This window comes from Balaenoptera acutorostrata, chromosome 3 (genome assembly GCF_949987535.1).
Source record: "Balaenoptera acutorostrata chromosome 3, mBalAcu1.1, whole genome shotgun sequence".
NCBI classification, from domain to species: domain Eukaryota; kingdom Metazoa; phylum Chordata; class Mammalia; order Artiodactyla; family Balaenopteridae; genus Balaenoptera; species Balaenoptera acutorostrata.
The window spans coordinates 94,795,894-94,814,962 of NC_080066.1; the positions used below are offsets into that span (position 1 = coordinate 94,795,894).

The 19,069-nt window shown below is 39.5% G+C and overlaps 1 protein-coding gene across 8 annotated transcripts in view; it reads right to left on the reverse strand.

Annotated features, from left to right (window-relative positions):
• LOC103005791 (calpain-3) overlaps positions 1-19,069 on the reverse strand; it is a 128,703-nt gene that overhangs the window by 86,941 nt on the left and 22,693 nt on the right. For 6 of the 8 annotated variants that reach the window (XR_009007794.1, XR_009007795.1, XM_057544756.1 and 3 more), the window contains 8 exons: positions 17,972-18,020; positions 15,186-15,252; positions 13,658-13,754; positions 12,410-12,590; positions 12,028-12,181; positions 5,898-6,133; positions 3,116-3,242; positions 2,118-2,197 (listed from right to left, as the gene is read on the reverse strand). Coding sequence is in view for 6 of the 8 variants with exons in the window: in XM_057544756.1 (XP_057400739.1) it covers positions 2,118-2,197; positions 3,116-3,242; positions 5,898-6,133; positions 12,028-12,181; positions 12,410-12,590; positions 13,658-13,754; positions 15,186-15,252; positions 17,972-18,020 (991 nt within the window). In the remaining 2 variants the exon portion in view is untranslated. The remainder of the gene's footprint in view (positions 1-2,117; positions 2,198-3,115; positions 3,243-5,897; positions 6,134-12,027; positions 12,182-12,409; positions 12,591-13,657; positions 13,755-15,185; positions 15,253-17,971; positions 18,021-19,069) is intronic. The other 2 variants (XM_007173607.3, XM_007173614.3) reach the window with 1 other exon arrangement.

Below are 19,069 nucleotides of genomic sequence, written 5' to 3' on the forward strand. Positions count from 1 at the left end.
CTCTGCTAGAATAAAAGTTCCAAAGGGCAGGGAATTTTGTCTGTTTTGTTCATTGATAAATCCCAAACACCTAGAACAACCTAAATGGCAGAGGGCTCTCAATAAGTACTTGTTGAGTACTAATGAATGAAAGAGTGCTGTGCTGTACTCCCATGTTGCCCACAGGTCTGCTCCGAGACCCCCTGGAGAACCACTACAGGAAAGGTTGTGAATGTTCACAATTAGGCTCTACATCATCCATCATCTGCTACAACGCTTAACTACGGGCAATTATAGCTGTCCATGAAAAGATTCTCCCTTCCCTCTAACACTATGAAAGGTTTGACAGCTAGGATACCCGTTTATTAGCAGGATCTATAGTTTGTGTTCCACATAGAATTGTTAGCTTTAAAGTGGGAAGGGGCTGTTGAGTCAGGTAGTTAACAGGGTGCTGCAATCCCTTTATAGAATCCCTGGTCTCTCAGCATTTGACTCAATAGCTACAATGACCGGGAGTCCCTCAGGCAGCTCATTCCATTATTTTCTGAAAGTCTTGCTCCTTGTAACGTCCTCTCACAGGGCCTAGCTTGCCTTCTGGGATACCACAGAATATATCTGCTGCCTCCCCGACATGGTAGCCTTTCAAATGACTGGAGGAGGCTTATATGTTTTCTTTTGACTCTTTACTTTGAATTATTTCTAATCATGTATACTTCTATGAACACGGCTATATGGGTTCCAAATATTTAACCACTTTGACTGTTCTTCTTTAGCACCCTCTAAGGCAGGGGTTGGCAAACTTTTTCTGGAAGGACCAGACAGTAAATGTTTTCAACTTTTCAGGCCATAAGGCCTCTTTTTCAATAACCCAACCCAGCTGTAGTTATGTGCAAGCAGCCTAGACAATAGGGAAACAAATGAGCAAGGCCAGATTGGCCCATGTGTTCTTTACCCCTGCTCTAAGTTATTTTCTATATCCTAATACAGGATGCTCAGAAACTAGAGTTTAGTGGTTAAGAGCTGGGCTTGGGAGACAGACAGACCTGAGTTCAAATCTTGGGTCCACCACTTACTAGATGGGTGAACTTAGCAGGTTTTTACACTTGTCCATGCCTTGATTTCCTCACCTGTGGGATTAGAGTTAATTACAATTCCAACTTCAAAGAGTTATTGTGAAGATGAAATGGTATAATGCACACAAAGTGAGTAGCATAGTGCTTGGCACACAGCACATACTCAGTCTGTATCAGGCATCATTATTCTCATCCCCACCGCTGATTGCAAACGGTTCTCTAGATGTGGCCTCTCCAGTTCTCTCTGTGATTCTTATAAGATTTTAAGAATTATTATTGTACCTTACTTTTAATATCATGTTATACTTTGCAAGATACTTTCTCATATATCATTATCATCGTCTTTAATAATATTATACAATACTATTTTATGTAAAAATTTATACAGTTTGAAAATATAAGTCTCTATTATTAAGTACTTTGATATATCATAGAGTCTATCATAATAGAAGTCAAAATCACAGCTTTTGTGCACTTGGTAATTCATATGGCACCACTCCTGGCACCACCAAGTCTGTAATGTGGTTGGCATCCCCGTCTTTTTTTTTTTTTTTTTTAAGATTTATTTTATTATTTATTTATTTATTTAATTTACTTTTGGCTGCATCGGGTCTTAGTTGTGGCACGTGGAATCTTTGTTGAGGCATGCGGGATCTTTTGTTGAGGCGCGTTGGTGGCGTGGGCTTCTCTCCAGTTGTGGTGTGTGGGTTTTCTCTCTCTAGTTGTGGCGCGCAGGCTCCAGGGGATGTGGCCTCTGTAGTTTGCGGCACACGGGCTCTCTTGTTGAGGCGCCCAAGCTCAGTAGTTGTGGCGTGCGGGCTTAGTTGCCCCATGGCATATGGGATCTTAGTTCCCTGACCAGGGATTGAACCCACGTCCCCTGCATTGTAAGGCGGATTCTTTACCACTGGACCACCAAGGAAGTCCCTGGTATCCCTGTCTTTTCATACACGTATTATTTATCCAGAGCTACTCAGTGAAGCAGAGTAGCTCTATTTAATCACTTTTTTTTCCTTACTTTATCCTTCCAAGTAACTAGGAAAGAGCAAAAGAATAAAAACAAACCTGATAAACAGAGAAAGCAAAAAGACTGGAATACCACTCTCTGACTTTGGGACTGGTAAAATCCAGGTAAGAGGAGAGACCTGCAGAGGCAGAGGAGTAGACAGCCTGTTAGGAACGGTGCTCCTCATGGTAAGATATTTGTAAAGAAGAATATCAGATGTGAAAGCTGGGTAATGAATGGGCACCTCACATCAAATGTAAAAGATAGCTGATACAGAGGCACGGTCTGGTGAGAAGCGAATGAAGAAGGCAATGCTGGACTCCAGTGACAATCACTAGCCCTCTCAACCTCAGCGGCCAGGGGAATGCCAATGAACAAGCATCAAGACGGAGCCTGTCCCTCACTGATGGCCTCAGACAGGCCCAGTAAGGATGGCAGATAGCCTGGAGTGACCTCTCTGTTCTTAAAGAGAGGAGAGACATGATTATAAGTGGTATACGGAGCAGAGGAATGCGTGCGGTTTCTCTACAATGCATGGACTTGTGATAGAGTGCTATCATATGACAGAGTGGTGATTCCCTTTTGTCCTTGAGGAGTTTTTACCAAGGCTTTAAACTAATAATTTCTGAAATGAAGACTTCAGAGTTGTCAGGGGCAGCTGAGGTCACTCATGAAAGGCTGGGAAGTCAAAACTATGGGCTAACAGGGCAAAGAAGAATCACAGGGAGAGAGATTGCAGGACTCTTCTTCTTTCTTCCTCTTTCTCCTCCTCTCATTTTCTCATTCCCTGGCTTTTAATTTTTATTTGCTTAGGGAAATAGCATGTTACTGAGGTTTGCTTGTTAATTTTTCATTCATTCATTGACTTATAAATGTATACAAAGCACACTGTACCAGATGTTAAATGAAAGATATAAAAGAAGATAATACTATCATCTTTAAGGAAAGGCATGTAAATGTAGCATGTGACAACTACAAGAAATTAGAAACATGGCCATGCAACCTTCATTAGTTGGGACTAAACAGTGGATAACAGGTGTATCAAATGACATCTTACCAGGCCAGCATACACCTTCAAAGTCTCCCCCTTCATGATTCCTCACAAAGAAACCCTGTTCTTTGGCCTTAGCATACACTGAGTAGTCGGGATCAATCTTGATGTGGGGGTCACTAATGACCACAAGCTGTTAGGACATAAAGGTTTAAAGAACTCGTCAGTTTTATACAAGCCATACGTTCATTTACATGTTTTCATCATAGTTTTGGCATTCAAATTTTTTTAAAAAATTTATTTATTTATTTATGGCTGTGTTGGGTCTTCGTTTCTGTGCAAGGGCTTTCTCTAGTTGTGGCAAGTGGGGGCCTCTCTTCATCGCGGTGCGCGGGCCTCTCACTATCGTGGCCTCTCTCTTGTTGCGGAGCACAGGCTCCAGATGCGCAGGCTCAGTAATTGTGGCTCACGGGCCCAGCTGCTCCGTGGCATGTGGGATCCTCCCAGACCAGGGCTCGAACCCGTGTCCCCTGCATTGGTAGGCGGACTCTCAACCACTGAGCCACCAGGGAAGCCCTGGCATTCAAGTTTTACTCAAAACAACTACTATTACTGAAATATTTCAGACACGAGCAAAATCCTATAACCTTTCATGGGCTTATGGGAATATAAATTGATATCAGAACCAGGCCCATCCTTTTTCACAATTATTGCTGCCCCACCAATACATGTTCTTAAGATCACATTTATTAGGCTTCTATCTCTCTGTGGTGCTGGGTGCTTTACATAAAGGATTAAGCAGGCAAGGTCCCTGCTCCCTAGACAGCTAGAGGCTAAGATAACACAAAAGCAAATAAGGAAAAGAAACTAGCGTATTAAAAACAAACAAAAAATCCCCAAACCTAAATATGGTACAGCCATATTTAGGAAGGAGGCTTGAGAAGAGCTGTGATCACAGCACTCTTCTCCAGCATCTCTCCCTGCCCTTCTAATACCATCACTTCCACCTACTCGGGGGCCTCAAAACCACTTTATTTGGCTAGAATAACCTTCTAATACCCCTTCCTCATATCTACTCAAATCTATTCTACATACTAAAGTTTAATTCTCCATTGCTCAAAAACTTACAAAATTTTTAAATTGTGGTAAAATATGCATAACATAAAATTCACCATCTTAACCAATTTTAAGCATACAGTTCAACAGTGTCAAATAGATTCACAGTGTTGTACAATGTCTAGAACTCTTTTCATCTTGTAAAACTGAAACTCTATACCTATTAAAAACAACTTCCTGGGACTTCCCTGGTGGTCCAGTGGCTAAGACTCCATGCTCCCAGTGCAGGGGGCCCGGGTTCAATCCCCGGTCAGGGAACTAGATCCCACATGCCACAACTAAGAGTTCGCATGCCACGACTAAAGATCCCGCGTGCTGCAACTAAAAGATCCCACGTGCAGCAACTAAGACCTGGTGTAGCCAAATGAATAAATAAATATTAAAAAAAAATACTCAAAAAAACCCCCCAAAAACAAAAAAACAACTTCCCACTCCCTCCTCCCCACCAGCCTTTGGCTACCACCATTCTTTCTGTCTCTATGATTTTGACTACTCTAGGTATTACAGATTAGTGAAATCATATAGTATTTGTCTTTTTGTGACTGGCTTATTTCACTTAGCATAATGTCCTTAAGGTTCATCCATGTTGCAGCATGTATCAAAAAGTCCTTCCTTTTAAAGGCTGAATAATTTTGCATTGTATATGTATACCACATTTCCTTTATCCTTTCATCTGTCGATGGGCTCTTGGGCTGCTTCCATAATAAATGCCTAATCAATGGTAGCTGTTTATTAATTGGGAGATTAGGAATTAACAGCATTGGCTCTGACCACCTGTGAAAGGCCTGGGGATCAATGCAATGGGTTGAAAAGGCAACTTTAATCTCGGGGAGATGGACTGAAAGGATCTATTTATGTGATACATATGGGGTTCCTCCTCTTTTTTTCTCCTTCACCCTTTTCATTATTGCTATCACCCCCCCCTGACCCCCCGCATTACACACTTTCCAGTGTCTTCTCCCTGTCCTCATTTTCTATTTTAGTTCTTTCCTTGGCCATATGGACAGATGGAGTCCATCAGGGAAGCATGCGGGAAAAATTGTGTAATAAAGAATCTGACTCCATTTCCGAGCGACTGCTAAGAGCTTCAAGCCCCATCACTCCCCCTTAGCCTTCCACCCACATCCGTGTGTACTGACAGAGAAAGCCCTGATGCTCCCTTCTTTGGTGCCAACAGGAAGTTCAAACCACACAAGCCCCGGTGCATGCACAGGAATCCTCACCCCAGTTCAACCCTCTAACCACCTTAAAACCTTAAAACCTGATCCTGTCTCCTTTCCCAGCTCTCAGGCCAATTTCAAAGGAGCTTGGGAGGTAGTCTGCTCCCCCAAGAATGCCTCACTATGGGACTAATTAGCCTTTTCATACCCTCTTGGTGCCAGTGTGACATAATCAATCTTGTCATCAAAATCATATTTTGCGTGGGGTGCATCCATCACATCACTACAGGGTGGCCACAACGAATGGGACTGAATGCTAGGCCCCTTCATCCTTACGGGGACCTAGACCACTAAGGCAGGGATGGATGGACCGCTAAGGCAGGGATGGATGGCAGGGATGGCCACCTTCTCACCATTGCTTTTCTGTTATCACAGTTACAGTTACAATTGAAGGTACTATTTTCCTGGCCGTTTTTTACCAGATGGTTCTCTTCTACTAATGTATCAAGGCAACTTTAAAAAATTTAAAAATGCTTTGTAATGAAAAGGTTCAGAGTGCTGGCTTATTTTACCTTACGTTTTTTGCTCCTGAGCAGCTCTTGCATCCTTTTGGGGTTTGGGAATCTTTTCTTGTCCCAGGTGAAGTACCTCTTGCCTTCAGTGTGCTCGATGTCCAGCCACATGACATCGTAAGGAATGTCATGTTCATCAAATCCTGCATCCACTGCCTTTACATCATGCTCATCTTCGTAGTTCCAGCGGCACTGATGGTAGCCCAAGGAGAAGAGAGGGGGCATGGCTTGTGTGCCTAAAAGGGGGAGATGACAACTGAGCCAATTACCACCACAATGATAATTATACATTTGATAAATGTTTCCTGAATGTCTATAAGGTCTAAGCACTGAGCCTGGTACTTAGAATATCAAGAAGAAAGCAGAGTCCCTACCCTCAAGTGCTGTGGGACTGCAGAGGGGCTAAAAAATTTTGCCTGCAGTGAAGTATGGAGTCTTGAAAGGCTTCACAGAGGTGGTAACACTTGGTTAGAATGTTGAAGAATAAGTAAGAGTATTCTCAGGCAGGGAGAATGAATAGATCATTGAGGCACAGGAAATAGAAAAGATACGGAGGCAGAGAAGGACATGATAAGCTTAGGGAAAAATAAATATTCCAGGGTGGTTATGCTGTGAAGGAGGCCAGCAGAAGATGACACTGGATAGGGTCAGTTTGTAAAGGACCCTGTAGTTCAGGCTAAGGACTCTAAATCTTCTCGTATAGGAAGTCATCAAAAGTTTGGCAAGACGTAACCTCAGCAGACCTATGTTTTAGAAAAATTAGTCGGGAGCAGACTTGAAGGCAAAGAAACTGAAGGCAGGAAGAACTGTCAGGAAATTATCATCAAAACATTTACTGATAACATGGAGGACTTCTGGTCAACCACTTGCATTTATCTCCTTCCCCTCTTAAAGTCCCACTAAAATCAGAATAAAGAAAAGAAAGAAAGAAAGAGAAAAAAGAATAAAGCCACAAGAACAAAGAGAATGGGAGAGGAGTAATTTCAACAAAATTTGGAAGGCAGCAGGCAGGGGTGGTGTGGTAACTATTGAGCAAAGCCAAGGAAGCTTTCACCAGGGTGCTTGTGAGGGGGATGCCAACGAGAAGGGTTCATCCTTGCTCCCAGAACACTAGCGGACAGGAGAATTCCCCCCTCCACCTCAACACAAGTGTAAAACTCATCCAGGTACACAGAGCTTCCAGGCAGAACCTTATTCTTAAGTATGCATGGATAGCCAAGGATCAACCAACATTTGAGTAAAGCCTCCAAAATTAGACAGAGGGACTCACATAAAGAAATAGAATAAAAGGATCTCTGAGAAAATAGGGACAATACAAGGAATCAAAGTAAATATCAAAATGTTATCATTAGTATCTCTGGGAGATGAAAAAAAATTGCACCCATAAAATAAGACTAGGGTAGCATAAAACAAGTATAAGATATTAGAAACAAGGAACAATCAGAGGATAAGAAAGAGTCTGCAGAAATTAGAAATATGAGCATAAATGGAAAGGCCTGGAAGATAAAATTGAGAAAATTGCTCAGGATTGGACAAAAAAGAGAAGATTATAAAATCTGTAGAGTAGAAAGAGAAAAAGGAGGTGAAGATATTTTCAAAGGAATAATAACTTTTCCAGAACTGAAGGATACAATTCTCAAGAATGAAAGAGTCTACATCTAATATGCAATTATTTTAAAAGGTCTATATCAAGGCATTTGGTTGTAAAATTTCAGAGTTTCAGAATATTAGAAATTTCAGACTATTAGAGATAAAGAGAAGATATTTCAGAGAGAAAAGATAGATCATATACAAAGGAACAGAATTCAGAGTGATTTTGGAACAAGAAGATAGATTATAGAGAAATGCCTTCAAATTCTGAGATAAATAATTTTCAATCCAGTTACCAAATTATCAAACAAGGGTGAAGGTAGGAAAAGAAGATGTTTTCATAACTGCAAAGACGCAAAAAGTAGACCTCTAATGCACTTTCATAGGAAACTACCAGAAGATGCTTCAAACAATGAACAAAAACCAAGTTAATAAACCATAAAAAAGAAAAACATGGGCCCCAAGAAGGGAGAGATCTACCACTAGAAAACAGCAAACAGAAAACAGTAAGTCCTAGAGTGACAGCTGTGCAGGGAGCCTAGAGAGAAACAGTCCAGATAGAGATCTGGGGGTAAGTCTCCAGGGGAAAAAGTGGAATGGATAAAGCATCTGACACTCCTGAGCATTGGAAAAATGTAAACACTGAATGTTGATTAACCAAAAATTATGATATAACAATGTTGGGAGGAAGAGGTAAGAGGATATTATTGAACTAAATCCTCATTAGGAGTTAACAGATAATCTATAAATTTATAAATCAGATTTCTTTGACCATGGTGGCAGATCCATTGTTTTTGAAGCACTTTCCTGTACACCAGACTATTCTCTCTAATAACAATGTTGAAAGGGGCTGTAGGGGGCTTTGATGGTACTTATTCCTATATGGGTATCTTCCTATATCCACAAATTCTCTGTTGTTCCTCTCATCAAAATTGGAATCAAATTCTTCCTTTGAAAATGGGCTAGACTCAGGAAATTTAAACAATGGAATGCAGCAGAAATGATGCTACATTACTTTGATTTTTAACAGCTTTATTGATATGTAATTCATATACCATACAATTTACCCATGTAAGGCATACAATTCAATGTGGGTTTTTTGGGGGGGCAGTGGAGCATATTATATTACCAATTTAAAAAAATTGTGGTAAAATATATGTAACATAAAATTTGCCATTTTAACCGTTTTTAAGTGTACAATTCAGTGGCATTAGTTACATTCACAATGTAGTACTGGCATCATCACTAGCTGTTTACAAAATTTTTATATCACTACAAACAGGAATTCTATAACCACAAAGCAATAACTTTCTGTTACTCATCCCACCCTTCAGCCCCTGCTAACTGCTAATCTTAACTTTTTGTCTCCATGAATTTACCTACTGTAGGTACTTCATACAAGTGGAATCATGTTATATTTGTTCTTTTGTGTCTGGCTTATTTCATTTTGCATAATGCTTTCAAGGTTCATCCATGTTGTAGCATGTATTGGAACTTCATTCTTTGTTATGGTTGAATAGTATTCCATTTTCTGTATATACCACATTCTGTTTATCCATTCATTTTTGATGAGCACTTGGCTTGTTTCTACCTTTTGGCTATGGTTAATAATGCTGCAGTGATCACTGGCATACAAGTATCTGTTCAAGTCCTTGTTCAGTTCCTTTGAGTATGTATCTAGGAGTGGAATTGTTGAGTATATTAGTTAGGGTTCTGCAGAGAAACAGAATCAATAGGATGTGTGTATATGTGTGTATGTATTTGTACATATACAGAGAGAGAAAATGATTGATTGATTTTAAGGAACTGGTTCATGTGATTGTGGGGACTGGCAACTGAATTCTGCAGGCAGGCCAGCAGCCTGGAGACCCAGGGAAGAGTTGAAGTTGTAGCTTGAGTATGAAGACAGTCTGGAGACAGATTCCTGTTTCTTTAGAGCATACCTCAGTCCTTTTCTCTTAAGGTTTTCAGCTGATTGTATGAAGCCCACTCATGTTACGGAGACTAACCTGCTTTACTCATAGTCTACTGATTTAACTGTTAATCTCATCTAAAAAATAACTTCAGAGTGACATCTAGACTAATGTTTAACCAAATATCTGGGCACCATGACTTAGGCAAGTTGACACACAAAATCAATCATCATGCTATGTCATATGGTAGTTCTATGTTTAGCGTTTTGAGGAACTGCCAAACTGTTTCCATACCAGCTGAACCATTTCACGTTCCCACCGGTAATGTATGAGTTTCCAACTTCTCTACATCCTCACCAACACTTATTATTGCCCCCCTTTTTTTGATTTAGTCATCCTAGTGGGTAGGAAGCAGTATCTCATCGTGGTTTTAAATTATTTATTTATTTATTTTATTTATGGCTGTGTTGGGTCCTCGTTTCTGTGCGAGGGCTTTCCCCAGTTGTGGCAAGTGGGGACCACTCTTCATCGCGGTGCGCGGGCCTCTCATCATCGCGGCCTCTCTTGTTGTGGAGCGCAGGCTCCAGACGCGCAGGCTCAGTAATTGTGGCTCACGGGCCTAGTTGCTCCGCGGCATGTGGGATCTTCCCAGACCAGGGCTCGAACCCGTGTCCCCCGCATTGGCAGGCAGACTCTCAACCACTGCGCCACCAGGGAAGCCCCTCATTGTGGTTTTAATTTACATTTTCCTAATACCTAGTGCTGTTGAGCATCTTTTCATGTGCTTGTTAATCCATTTGTACATCTTCTTTGGTGAAATGTCTATTTAAGCCCTTTTCTCATCTTAGAACTAGATTGTTTCTTTTTATTGTCGAGTTATAAGAGTTCTTTATGTATTCTGGATACTAGACCCTTATCATATGTATGATTTGCAAATATTTTCTCCCATTCTATAGGTTGCCTTTTCACTTTTGTGATAATGTCCTTTGATGCACAAAAGTTTTTAGTTTTAAAGAAGTCCAACTTGTCTAATTTTTTTTTCTGTTGCTCATGATTTTGGTGTCATAGCTAAGAATCTGTTGCCAATCCAAGGTCATGAAGATTTACCCCTGTTTTCTTCTAAGAGTTTTATGACTTTAGCTCTTAAACTTATGTCATTGATCAATTTTGAGTTAATTTTTTGTATATGGTGTGAGATAGGGGTCCAACTTCATTCTTTTGCACATGGATATCCAGTTGTCCCAGTGCCTTGTGGTTAAGAGACAATTCTTTCTCCATTGAATGGTCTTGAACATTTATTGAAAATCAATTGGCCAGAGATGTATGGATTTATTTCTAGACTCTCAATTCTATTCCATTGGCTTATATGTCTATCCTAATGCCAGTACCACACTGTTTGGATTACTTTAACTTTGTAGTAAGTTTTGAAATTGGGAAGTATGAGTCCTCCAAAATTTTTTTTTCAGGACTTTTGGGCTATTCAGGGCCCTTTGAAATTCAGTATGATTTTAAAGATCAGCTTTTCCATTTCTTAAAAAATGGCCATTGGAATTTTGGCAGGGATTGTAGTAAATCTGTAGATTGCGTCCAATAGTATTGCTTGCCTAACAATATTAAATCTTTCAATACATGAACATGGGATTTCTTCCCATTTATCTAGGCCTTCTTTAATTCAGGAATTTTTTGTAGTTTTCAGCATACAAGTCTTTCATCTCCTTGGTTAAATTTATTCCTGGGTATTTTATTCCTTTGGATGTTATTGTAAATGGAGTTGTTTTCTCAATTTCTTTTTTAGATTGTTCATTGCTGGTGTATAGAAACACAGCTAATTTTGTGTGTTGACCATGTACCCTGCAACTTTGGTTAATTGTGTGTGTGTGTGTGTGTGTGTGTGTATTCTTTGGGATTTTCTATCATATAGTATCACATCATCTATGAATAGAGATAATTTTACATCTCCCTTTCCAATTTGGATGCCTTTTATTTCTTTTTCTTGACTAATTTCTCTGGGTGGAACTTTAGCTACAATGTTCAGTAGCAGTGGTGAAAGCGGGAAACCTCATCTTGTCTCTGATCTTAGGGGAAACCTTGCAGTCTTTCACCATTGAGTATGATGTTAGCTGTGAATTTTTCATAAATGTCTTTTATCATGTGGATGAAGTTTCCTTTCATTCCTAGTCTTCTGAATGTTTTTATCATGAAATAGTGTTGGATTTTGTCAAATGCTTTTTCTGCAATCAATTGAGATGATCTCATATCTTTTAAAGATAAAATGCTTTATAGTGCTAAAGCCACTATATTTTAATGGAGAAGAGAACATAGAAAAGTTCAGGTTGGGATACTGGTCATCTGAGATAAAGGCAGAGAAAGCCCAGGGGTTAAGAGGCTCTAAGGAAGGCAGATGGTGAGTATTAGGGATTAGAGAATGGAGAGTTCTAGCCCCAGTGGAATGTTTAACCAAGCTGAATGGGATGAGAGTGGGAGGAGAAATGCTTGCTTCTTTAAAAGCTTGGGTAAGTTGTTTATAAATGCTATATGGTGTACAACAAATATTAATTTACAGTGATTCTACATGGGATAGAGGAAGTATAATGGAAAAAGAAACTGGCACTTCCACATGCAAGTACCTGTAAGGTATGAGTACTGCTTGAAGATGTCAGAAGGTGTAGGTCCTGTCAGCAAAAAAACATCAATGATTCCACTCTCTGACATCCAGTGCACATCAGTTTGAGATCTGACCTTTTGTTTAGCAGCAACTGGGCCCATCTGGGTCAATGCATACTGGAAAAGGAATGGAATGAAGGTCTGAAAAATTTCCCTCTAACCCACAACACCCATCCATATGTGTGTAATAGTCTGATCCTTTAGTACATACCAATAACCTTCACTGATTATACTGTGAGGACTCTGGAGGCAGAGGACCACCATTAAAAGCCCAGAGCTACAATCACACTTCAGTGGTTTTGTTTCTTCTGTGAGTATGACATGCAGCCATGATCCATTGCTCACCTTTACAGTAGGTTCTGTATTGATCTCCACTAGTGTTTCTGAGGCATTTAGCCAAAAAATGCCTAGAGTCCTGCCCAGTTTGTGGGCCAGGAGATAAGGCACTGAACCATAAATGCCCATTTTGTCATGTATTTTATATCCATAGACATCTAGGTTATAAAGACGGTAAGCATCTCCATCACTGAAACACACAAAGAAGGATTACCAATTACCATTGCATATATATTCTTAATGAATATTATAGCTCCATTCTCCCCTGCATTCTCCCCTTGGGTCCAATATATCTTTCAAAGCTCAACTCCTAACACTTCCCTAAAGGATTCCTGACCCAATGTGGGTGAATATGATCCTCCTCCTTTGATTCCTTTGGCATCTCCTCATGCTACTATTGGCGTGTATGATCTCATATCTTAGATAGCTTTTCCAAATATCTCTTGTGAGGTGAGGACCATTTCCTGTGAATCCTGCATAATAGCAAGCACACAATAAATTGACAAATTTTGTGAGTATTTCTCTGTCGTGAAAGCAAAATGATAGTATCCTAACCTGTTTCCACAGTGCTGAGTAGGGAAAGATTAGGAACTGAATTGAGGTGGGGAACACGGAGCTCAGGTTGGTGTGAGAGCAACACAGTTTCTGATTCACTTGTCACTATGTCTCCCTATTATCTAAACAGCATCTGAACCTGGCAAATTTGACCAGACTCTGTTTCTCTTTGGTTCCGCTTCCTCTTAGTCTGATACCCCTGGCATTTGTTTGTCAATAGCGTTAGTTTGAAATAATCTCCCCGAGGGAATCAAAGGTGATATGAGATGCCACACTCTTCCATTCTCTGGCTCACTGTCCTTTTTTGGTAAAAGCCTTTTTCTAGGTCAGTGATCTTCACAGTGTATTTCCCAGGGTTCCACAGAAAGGCCTTGGGAGGTGAAAGCAAAACCCAGGGAGGTGATATGATGAAGCTCTCCCCGCTACTTCAACCACAGCAGCTCCATATTTTTACTTCCTCTATGTTTTTAGGTTCAGCATTACAGTTTTTATAATTGTCTTCTTTTTGCCAAAAAATAAAAATTGAAAACCACTGCTCTGGGCGATCATTAAAGGGAAGTTCTTAAAGACCTACAAGCAATATCAAGAGGGGAAAGGCCAGATACATATTAGCACTGGCTCAGACATCTCACATATTTTCCTTTCAAACTTTTCCAGTCCAGAAACCAGAGTCTCCTGTAAGAATTCTTGTTTTCACTTTACCTGGTATTTTTAAGTTGGTGTGATTCTGCATGTTGCGGGATCCCATAGACATGCTCAAACCCATGCAAGGAGAAATCCAAACCAATGGAGGCAGGACCTGCAGGGACCAGGATAGTGACTGAGTTTTGCTTCTCAGTGGGACAATCAATTAAGGAGATTCAGCAACTATAAGAGTAGCAAGATGACTAGACTAGGGATCAAGAGACCTGAGATTGCCCTGATCAATCAGTAAATCATGTATGCTGACTCTCTGTACGATGTTATATTTAGGTGTTGTGGGGATACAAAAATGCACACGGCAAAGTTCTGGGCACTTATTAGTTATGTTTCCTTAGCTGTGTGCTAAAGTTCTCTGTGTCCTCATTTATAGTAAATCTCTTTTCTATCTGTAAAATAGGATTACAAAGTTTTAGATTTTTTCCCTAATCTAAATTTTCCAGAAATGTATTGCATACTTGTTTGCTTTAGGAAGCAGAGGATAGCAAGCACTTTTAATACTTACTAGATGAAAGACTGGGTGTCTTCTGCCTGACTGTTCATTCTTACTGCATACAGGAACTACAAGGTCAAGGGTACCAGGAGGACCTTTCTTGGTTCCTCAAAATACCCCCTTCCCTGTGATTGTAGATATATAAATTTCCTTTAGCCAAAGACAAAGTCCTTTATTTAACAATTATTTTAGAGATATGGGGAAAACGAAAGTAACTAGGAGAGATAACACTGACTTAAATTCACTCTCAGGTAAAAGTATTTGCCATCAAATGGTCCTTATTTGGAGGAGTTTATGGAAAGGGGTTGCTTTAGGTAAGGTAAAAAGGATTATAACGTTACAGAAAGGGGAGCTTTAGGGCCCCTCTACTTATAATTTTTGGGCACATGTCAGTCCTGATCATTATATGAGGCTATAGAAATAGATGCCAGAACAGAGATTCTCAAGGAGTTAGGGAAGGTCTGTTATTCCCCAGGGTAGGGAGAAATAAGGAGAAAAGTGAGTATTTTTTCCAACTAAATAAGCCCCAAGTATTTGAACCGTGTCTCCTAAAGGAACAAATTCCTTCCCAGCCACCTACACCCTCCCCCCCATCACTAAGCCTAGTGAGAAATGTCATAGATGGTCACATGACGCTCACATGAATGATGGGGAGGCCTGGAAAAGGCTGAGAACCACTGCATTGAAATGTTGGAGTCAATGAGCTCTAGAACTTGGTTTCTCATCACTTGACTCTCATAAAAATAGAATGTGGAATCTGCAGCTGTCTGATTCACTGGATAGTGCAAGCAGTATGCGGACCTCCATGAGACCAGAAGCTCCATGAGGCCTATACTTCTCCTACACTCCCCACAAGTCATACACTCACTATTTCTCTATTGCAGTGCATTACTGAAGAATAGGGGACCCAAACATGAGATTTCTGTTCACCATACAGAAGTCACGTGTTTAGGTGCCAAAGCTCAAGGGACTTCTAGATAGAGACTTTTGGCCATTTTGGAAAGGTCTGTTTTAACACTACACCAGTTTTAATTGTACCATTATCTTTGACATCCACAAAATTTCTGAATTTCTCTTCCCACAAGCCCAGTTCCTCTTGATTTTCCTGTTGGCACAAAAAAAGGGAGCAAACTGAGGTTATATATTGCAACAAATGTTGTTACCACAATAGCACATTTATTTGATTAAAATATTAGACTGAGGAAGTGATTTCATCTATTAAAAGGCCAATTTGTGATATCAGTATGTTAAACAAATTAGATCTATGTTCTATATAAATGCCATTAATCATCCTTATGATCTATAGCAGACATGAATATATTTTTTATTGTGGTAAAATATACATAACTTAAAATTTACCATTTTAACCATTTTTAAGTGGCATTAAGTACATTTATATGTTGTACAACCATCATCACCATCCATTTCCAGAATTTTTACATCCTTCCAAACTGAACCTCTGCACCCATTAAACAATAATTCCCCATTCTCCCCTCCCCCCAGCTCTTGATAACTACTTTTCTACTTCCTGTCTTTATGAATTTGACAACTCTAGATATCTCATATAAGTAGAATCATACAGTATTTGTCCTTTTGAGACTGGCTTACTTCACTTAGTATAATGTCTTCAAGATTCATCCATTTTGTAGCATGTATCAGAATTTCCTTCCTTTTTAAGGCTGAATAATATTCCATTGCACGTATATATTCCATTTTGTGTGTGCATTCATCTCTCAGTGACTCTTGGATTACTGGATTGCTTCTACCTTTTGGCTACTGTGAATATTATTCTGCTATGAACATAGGCTGCAAATATCTGTTTGAGTCCCACTTTCAGTTTTGGATATATATCCATAAATGGAATTACTGGATCATATTGTAATTCTTTTTTTTCCTTTAATTTTTAATTATTTATTTATTTATTTTTATTTTTGGCTGCGTTGGGTCTTTGTTGCTGGTCACGGGCTTTCTCTGGTTGCGGCGAGCAGGGGCTACTCTTCGTTGCGGTGCGCGGGCTTCTCAGTGCAGTGGCTTCTCTTGTTGTGGAGCACGGGCTCTAGGCGCACGCGGGCTTCAGCAGTTGCACCAGGCGAGCTCAGTAGCTGTGGCTCGCGGGCTCAGTAGTCATGGGACGCGGGCTCTAGAGCACAGGCTCAGTAGTTGTGGCGCACGGGCTTGGCTGCTCCACGGCATGTGGGATCTTCCTGGACCAGGGCTCGAACCCGTTTTCCTCTGCATTGGCAGGCGGATTCTTAACCACTGCACCACCAGGGAAGCCCCTCATATTGTAATTCTATGTTTAATTGTTTAGGAACTGCCACACTGTTCGATGTGAATATCTTTAAAAGAGCCAAAATGATGTGAAAGCACTTTGCAAAATGCAGTCTTTTACATATGTAAGGCAAAACATTTAGAATCAAATAACTTGGGTCTCTTTTGAGAGACCCTAAGCAAAGATTTTGGCTGAGATGGGCACTTTCCCCCCTGCTTCAATTAGCCAAACTACTGGCTGTGTTCCTGTGCTGGATGGAGGAGTCAACTGGGATGGCCACTGCTCAGGTTCACTATCTTTTGACCTAGAGCCATGAACTTTCAAGCTTTACAAAAGTCACCTTTTCTCTGGTAAAATGAAAAAGTTTTAAAAGAAGTGTGTGTGTATGTGAAAAGCACATTTCTTTTTAAAAAGTGAGGGACTTCCCTGGTGGTCCAGTGGGTAAGACTCCACACTCCCAATGCAGAGGGCCTGGGTTCGAACCCTCTTTGGGGAACTAGATCCCGCATGCATGCCACAATTAAGAGTCTGCACGCCACAACTAAAAGATCTCTCATGCCGCATCTAAAAGATCCCGCATGCTGCAACGAAGATCCTGAGTGCCATAACTAAGACCCAGCACAGCCAAAATAAATAAACAAATAGATAGATAAATAAATAAATAATAATAACAATAATAATAATAAAGTGAGCCCTTTCCCTATTTCTAGGTTGTTTCTTCATAATTAAAGCTTCTGTAAAGTGAGTCTATTTGTTTCTTTTAAAACGACACCTGAATTCTTAATGTGGGATTATTATCCTGAGGTCTAGATAGGCTTTAAAGTTTGTGAACTCCCTGAAACAGCAGGAAAAAAAATTTTTTTTTTCTACGGAGATGGTTCATAGCTTTCATCAGATTCCTGCAAGGGGATGTTTGACTCAAAACCACTATCTAAGCGATCAGATTAGAGGTCTCCCAAAAGCTAATCTAACATATTGTCACAAAGCTGTGTAAGGCACAAATGTGTTAGTTTTTATCTTCCCTGTTTGAAAATGGAAAAATTATTCTCTCTCATATTCATCAGTAAGGGCCAGTTCTCAAGAGGAAGAAGTATTTGTCTTATTGCACTGGAAATATTTTTCACCATTCTTGGTGGCCATAGCTACTGTCAGGGTTCCTTTAAAGATGTGTGGGGCTTTGGATGAAGAGAAGATTTCTGGAATGTCCATTCTCCAGAATTTAGCCAAAATAATCTTTCAGAAACAGAAATCAAACCATGTATCTCTGCTGCTTAAGACCTTTCCATAGTTCTCCTTTGCTCTTAAAAGTCCAAAAAAGTTAATGTGACTTAGAAGAATGTAAGCTCCATGATAATGAGGGAATCTGATTAGTTTGATGATACAGCACCAATTCCTTGAACAGTGCCTGGCCTACAGGAGGTCCCATTTATATGTAGTAAAGCATTTACCAACTACCCACCTGTATAAGGGAAGAACAGACCCATTATATTCCACATAATGATGATGATAGTGAAAAACATTTTAAAAAGATAAATTACTCTATGTAGATTACCTGAGTGGTGTCATCTGATGTATCCTCCTCATTTTCCTTGGTAGCTCTGCTGTAATATAAAGTTGTTTCACTCATGGCAAGACTGACAATTTGTTCAATGATAAAGATTTTCATTTCCAAATATTGAGACCCCATAAATTATATTCTTTAACTTATTAAAAATAACATCATTATAAAAATAAATTTACGAAATTAAACATTTATGATGAACATTAATCCAACAGCTTGATTTCTTATAAAATGTAGATAGATTTGAATTTTCTTGTTAACTCTTTTAAAAATACATTAATCAGTTTTTTTATTATAAATGTAATACATGTTCATAGTATTTAAACAAAACATAAGCAAGGTAGAACACAGTTTCTCTCGCGCAATATTACCCTAGAATGGAGCAACATGATGCACTGTCTTGCAGGATGATGACAACTTATTCTAACACCTATAGTTGTATTTGAGTGCATATTTCTTCCCATTCTTAACAATACTAGACTTCATGGATTTTTTTTAACTCTTTGCCAATCTAAAATTTTAGAAAAGATAATGCATTTCAATTTGAACTTATACCATTAATGATGCAGACTACCTTTTTATACATTAAATGGTATTTCTAGTTCTGTGAATTGTCTATTCATACTCATTATACATTAATTTTTTTCTTTAGTGTAAAATGCAGCATGCATATAGAAGAGTATATAATGTACGTACAGAGTTTAAAGAATAATACTAAAGTGAACAATTCTGAACCTACCAGTGAGCATAAGCAACAGAAATGACTTGTTCTTTTGGAGTTCCTATGTGCCTCTCTTCAAATGCATCTGCCCCCCCTAATATTTGCATTCAATGCTACAAATTTCCCTCTAAGCACTGCTTTTGCTGCATCCTACAAATTTTGATGTTGTATTTTAATTTTCATTTAGTTTGAAATCTTTTCCTTTCTTTCTTTTTAGATTTCTTCTTCAAGTTATTAAGAAGCATGTTGTTTAATCTTCAAGTATTTTGGAATTTTCCAGCTTTCTGTTGTTGATTTCTAGTTTAATTGCATTGTGGTCTGAGAGCTGGCGTTGTATGATTTCCATTCGTTTAAATTTGTTAAGGTGT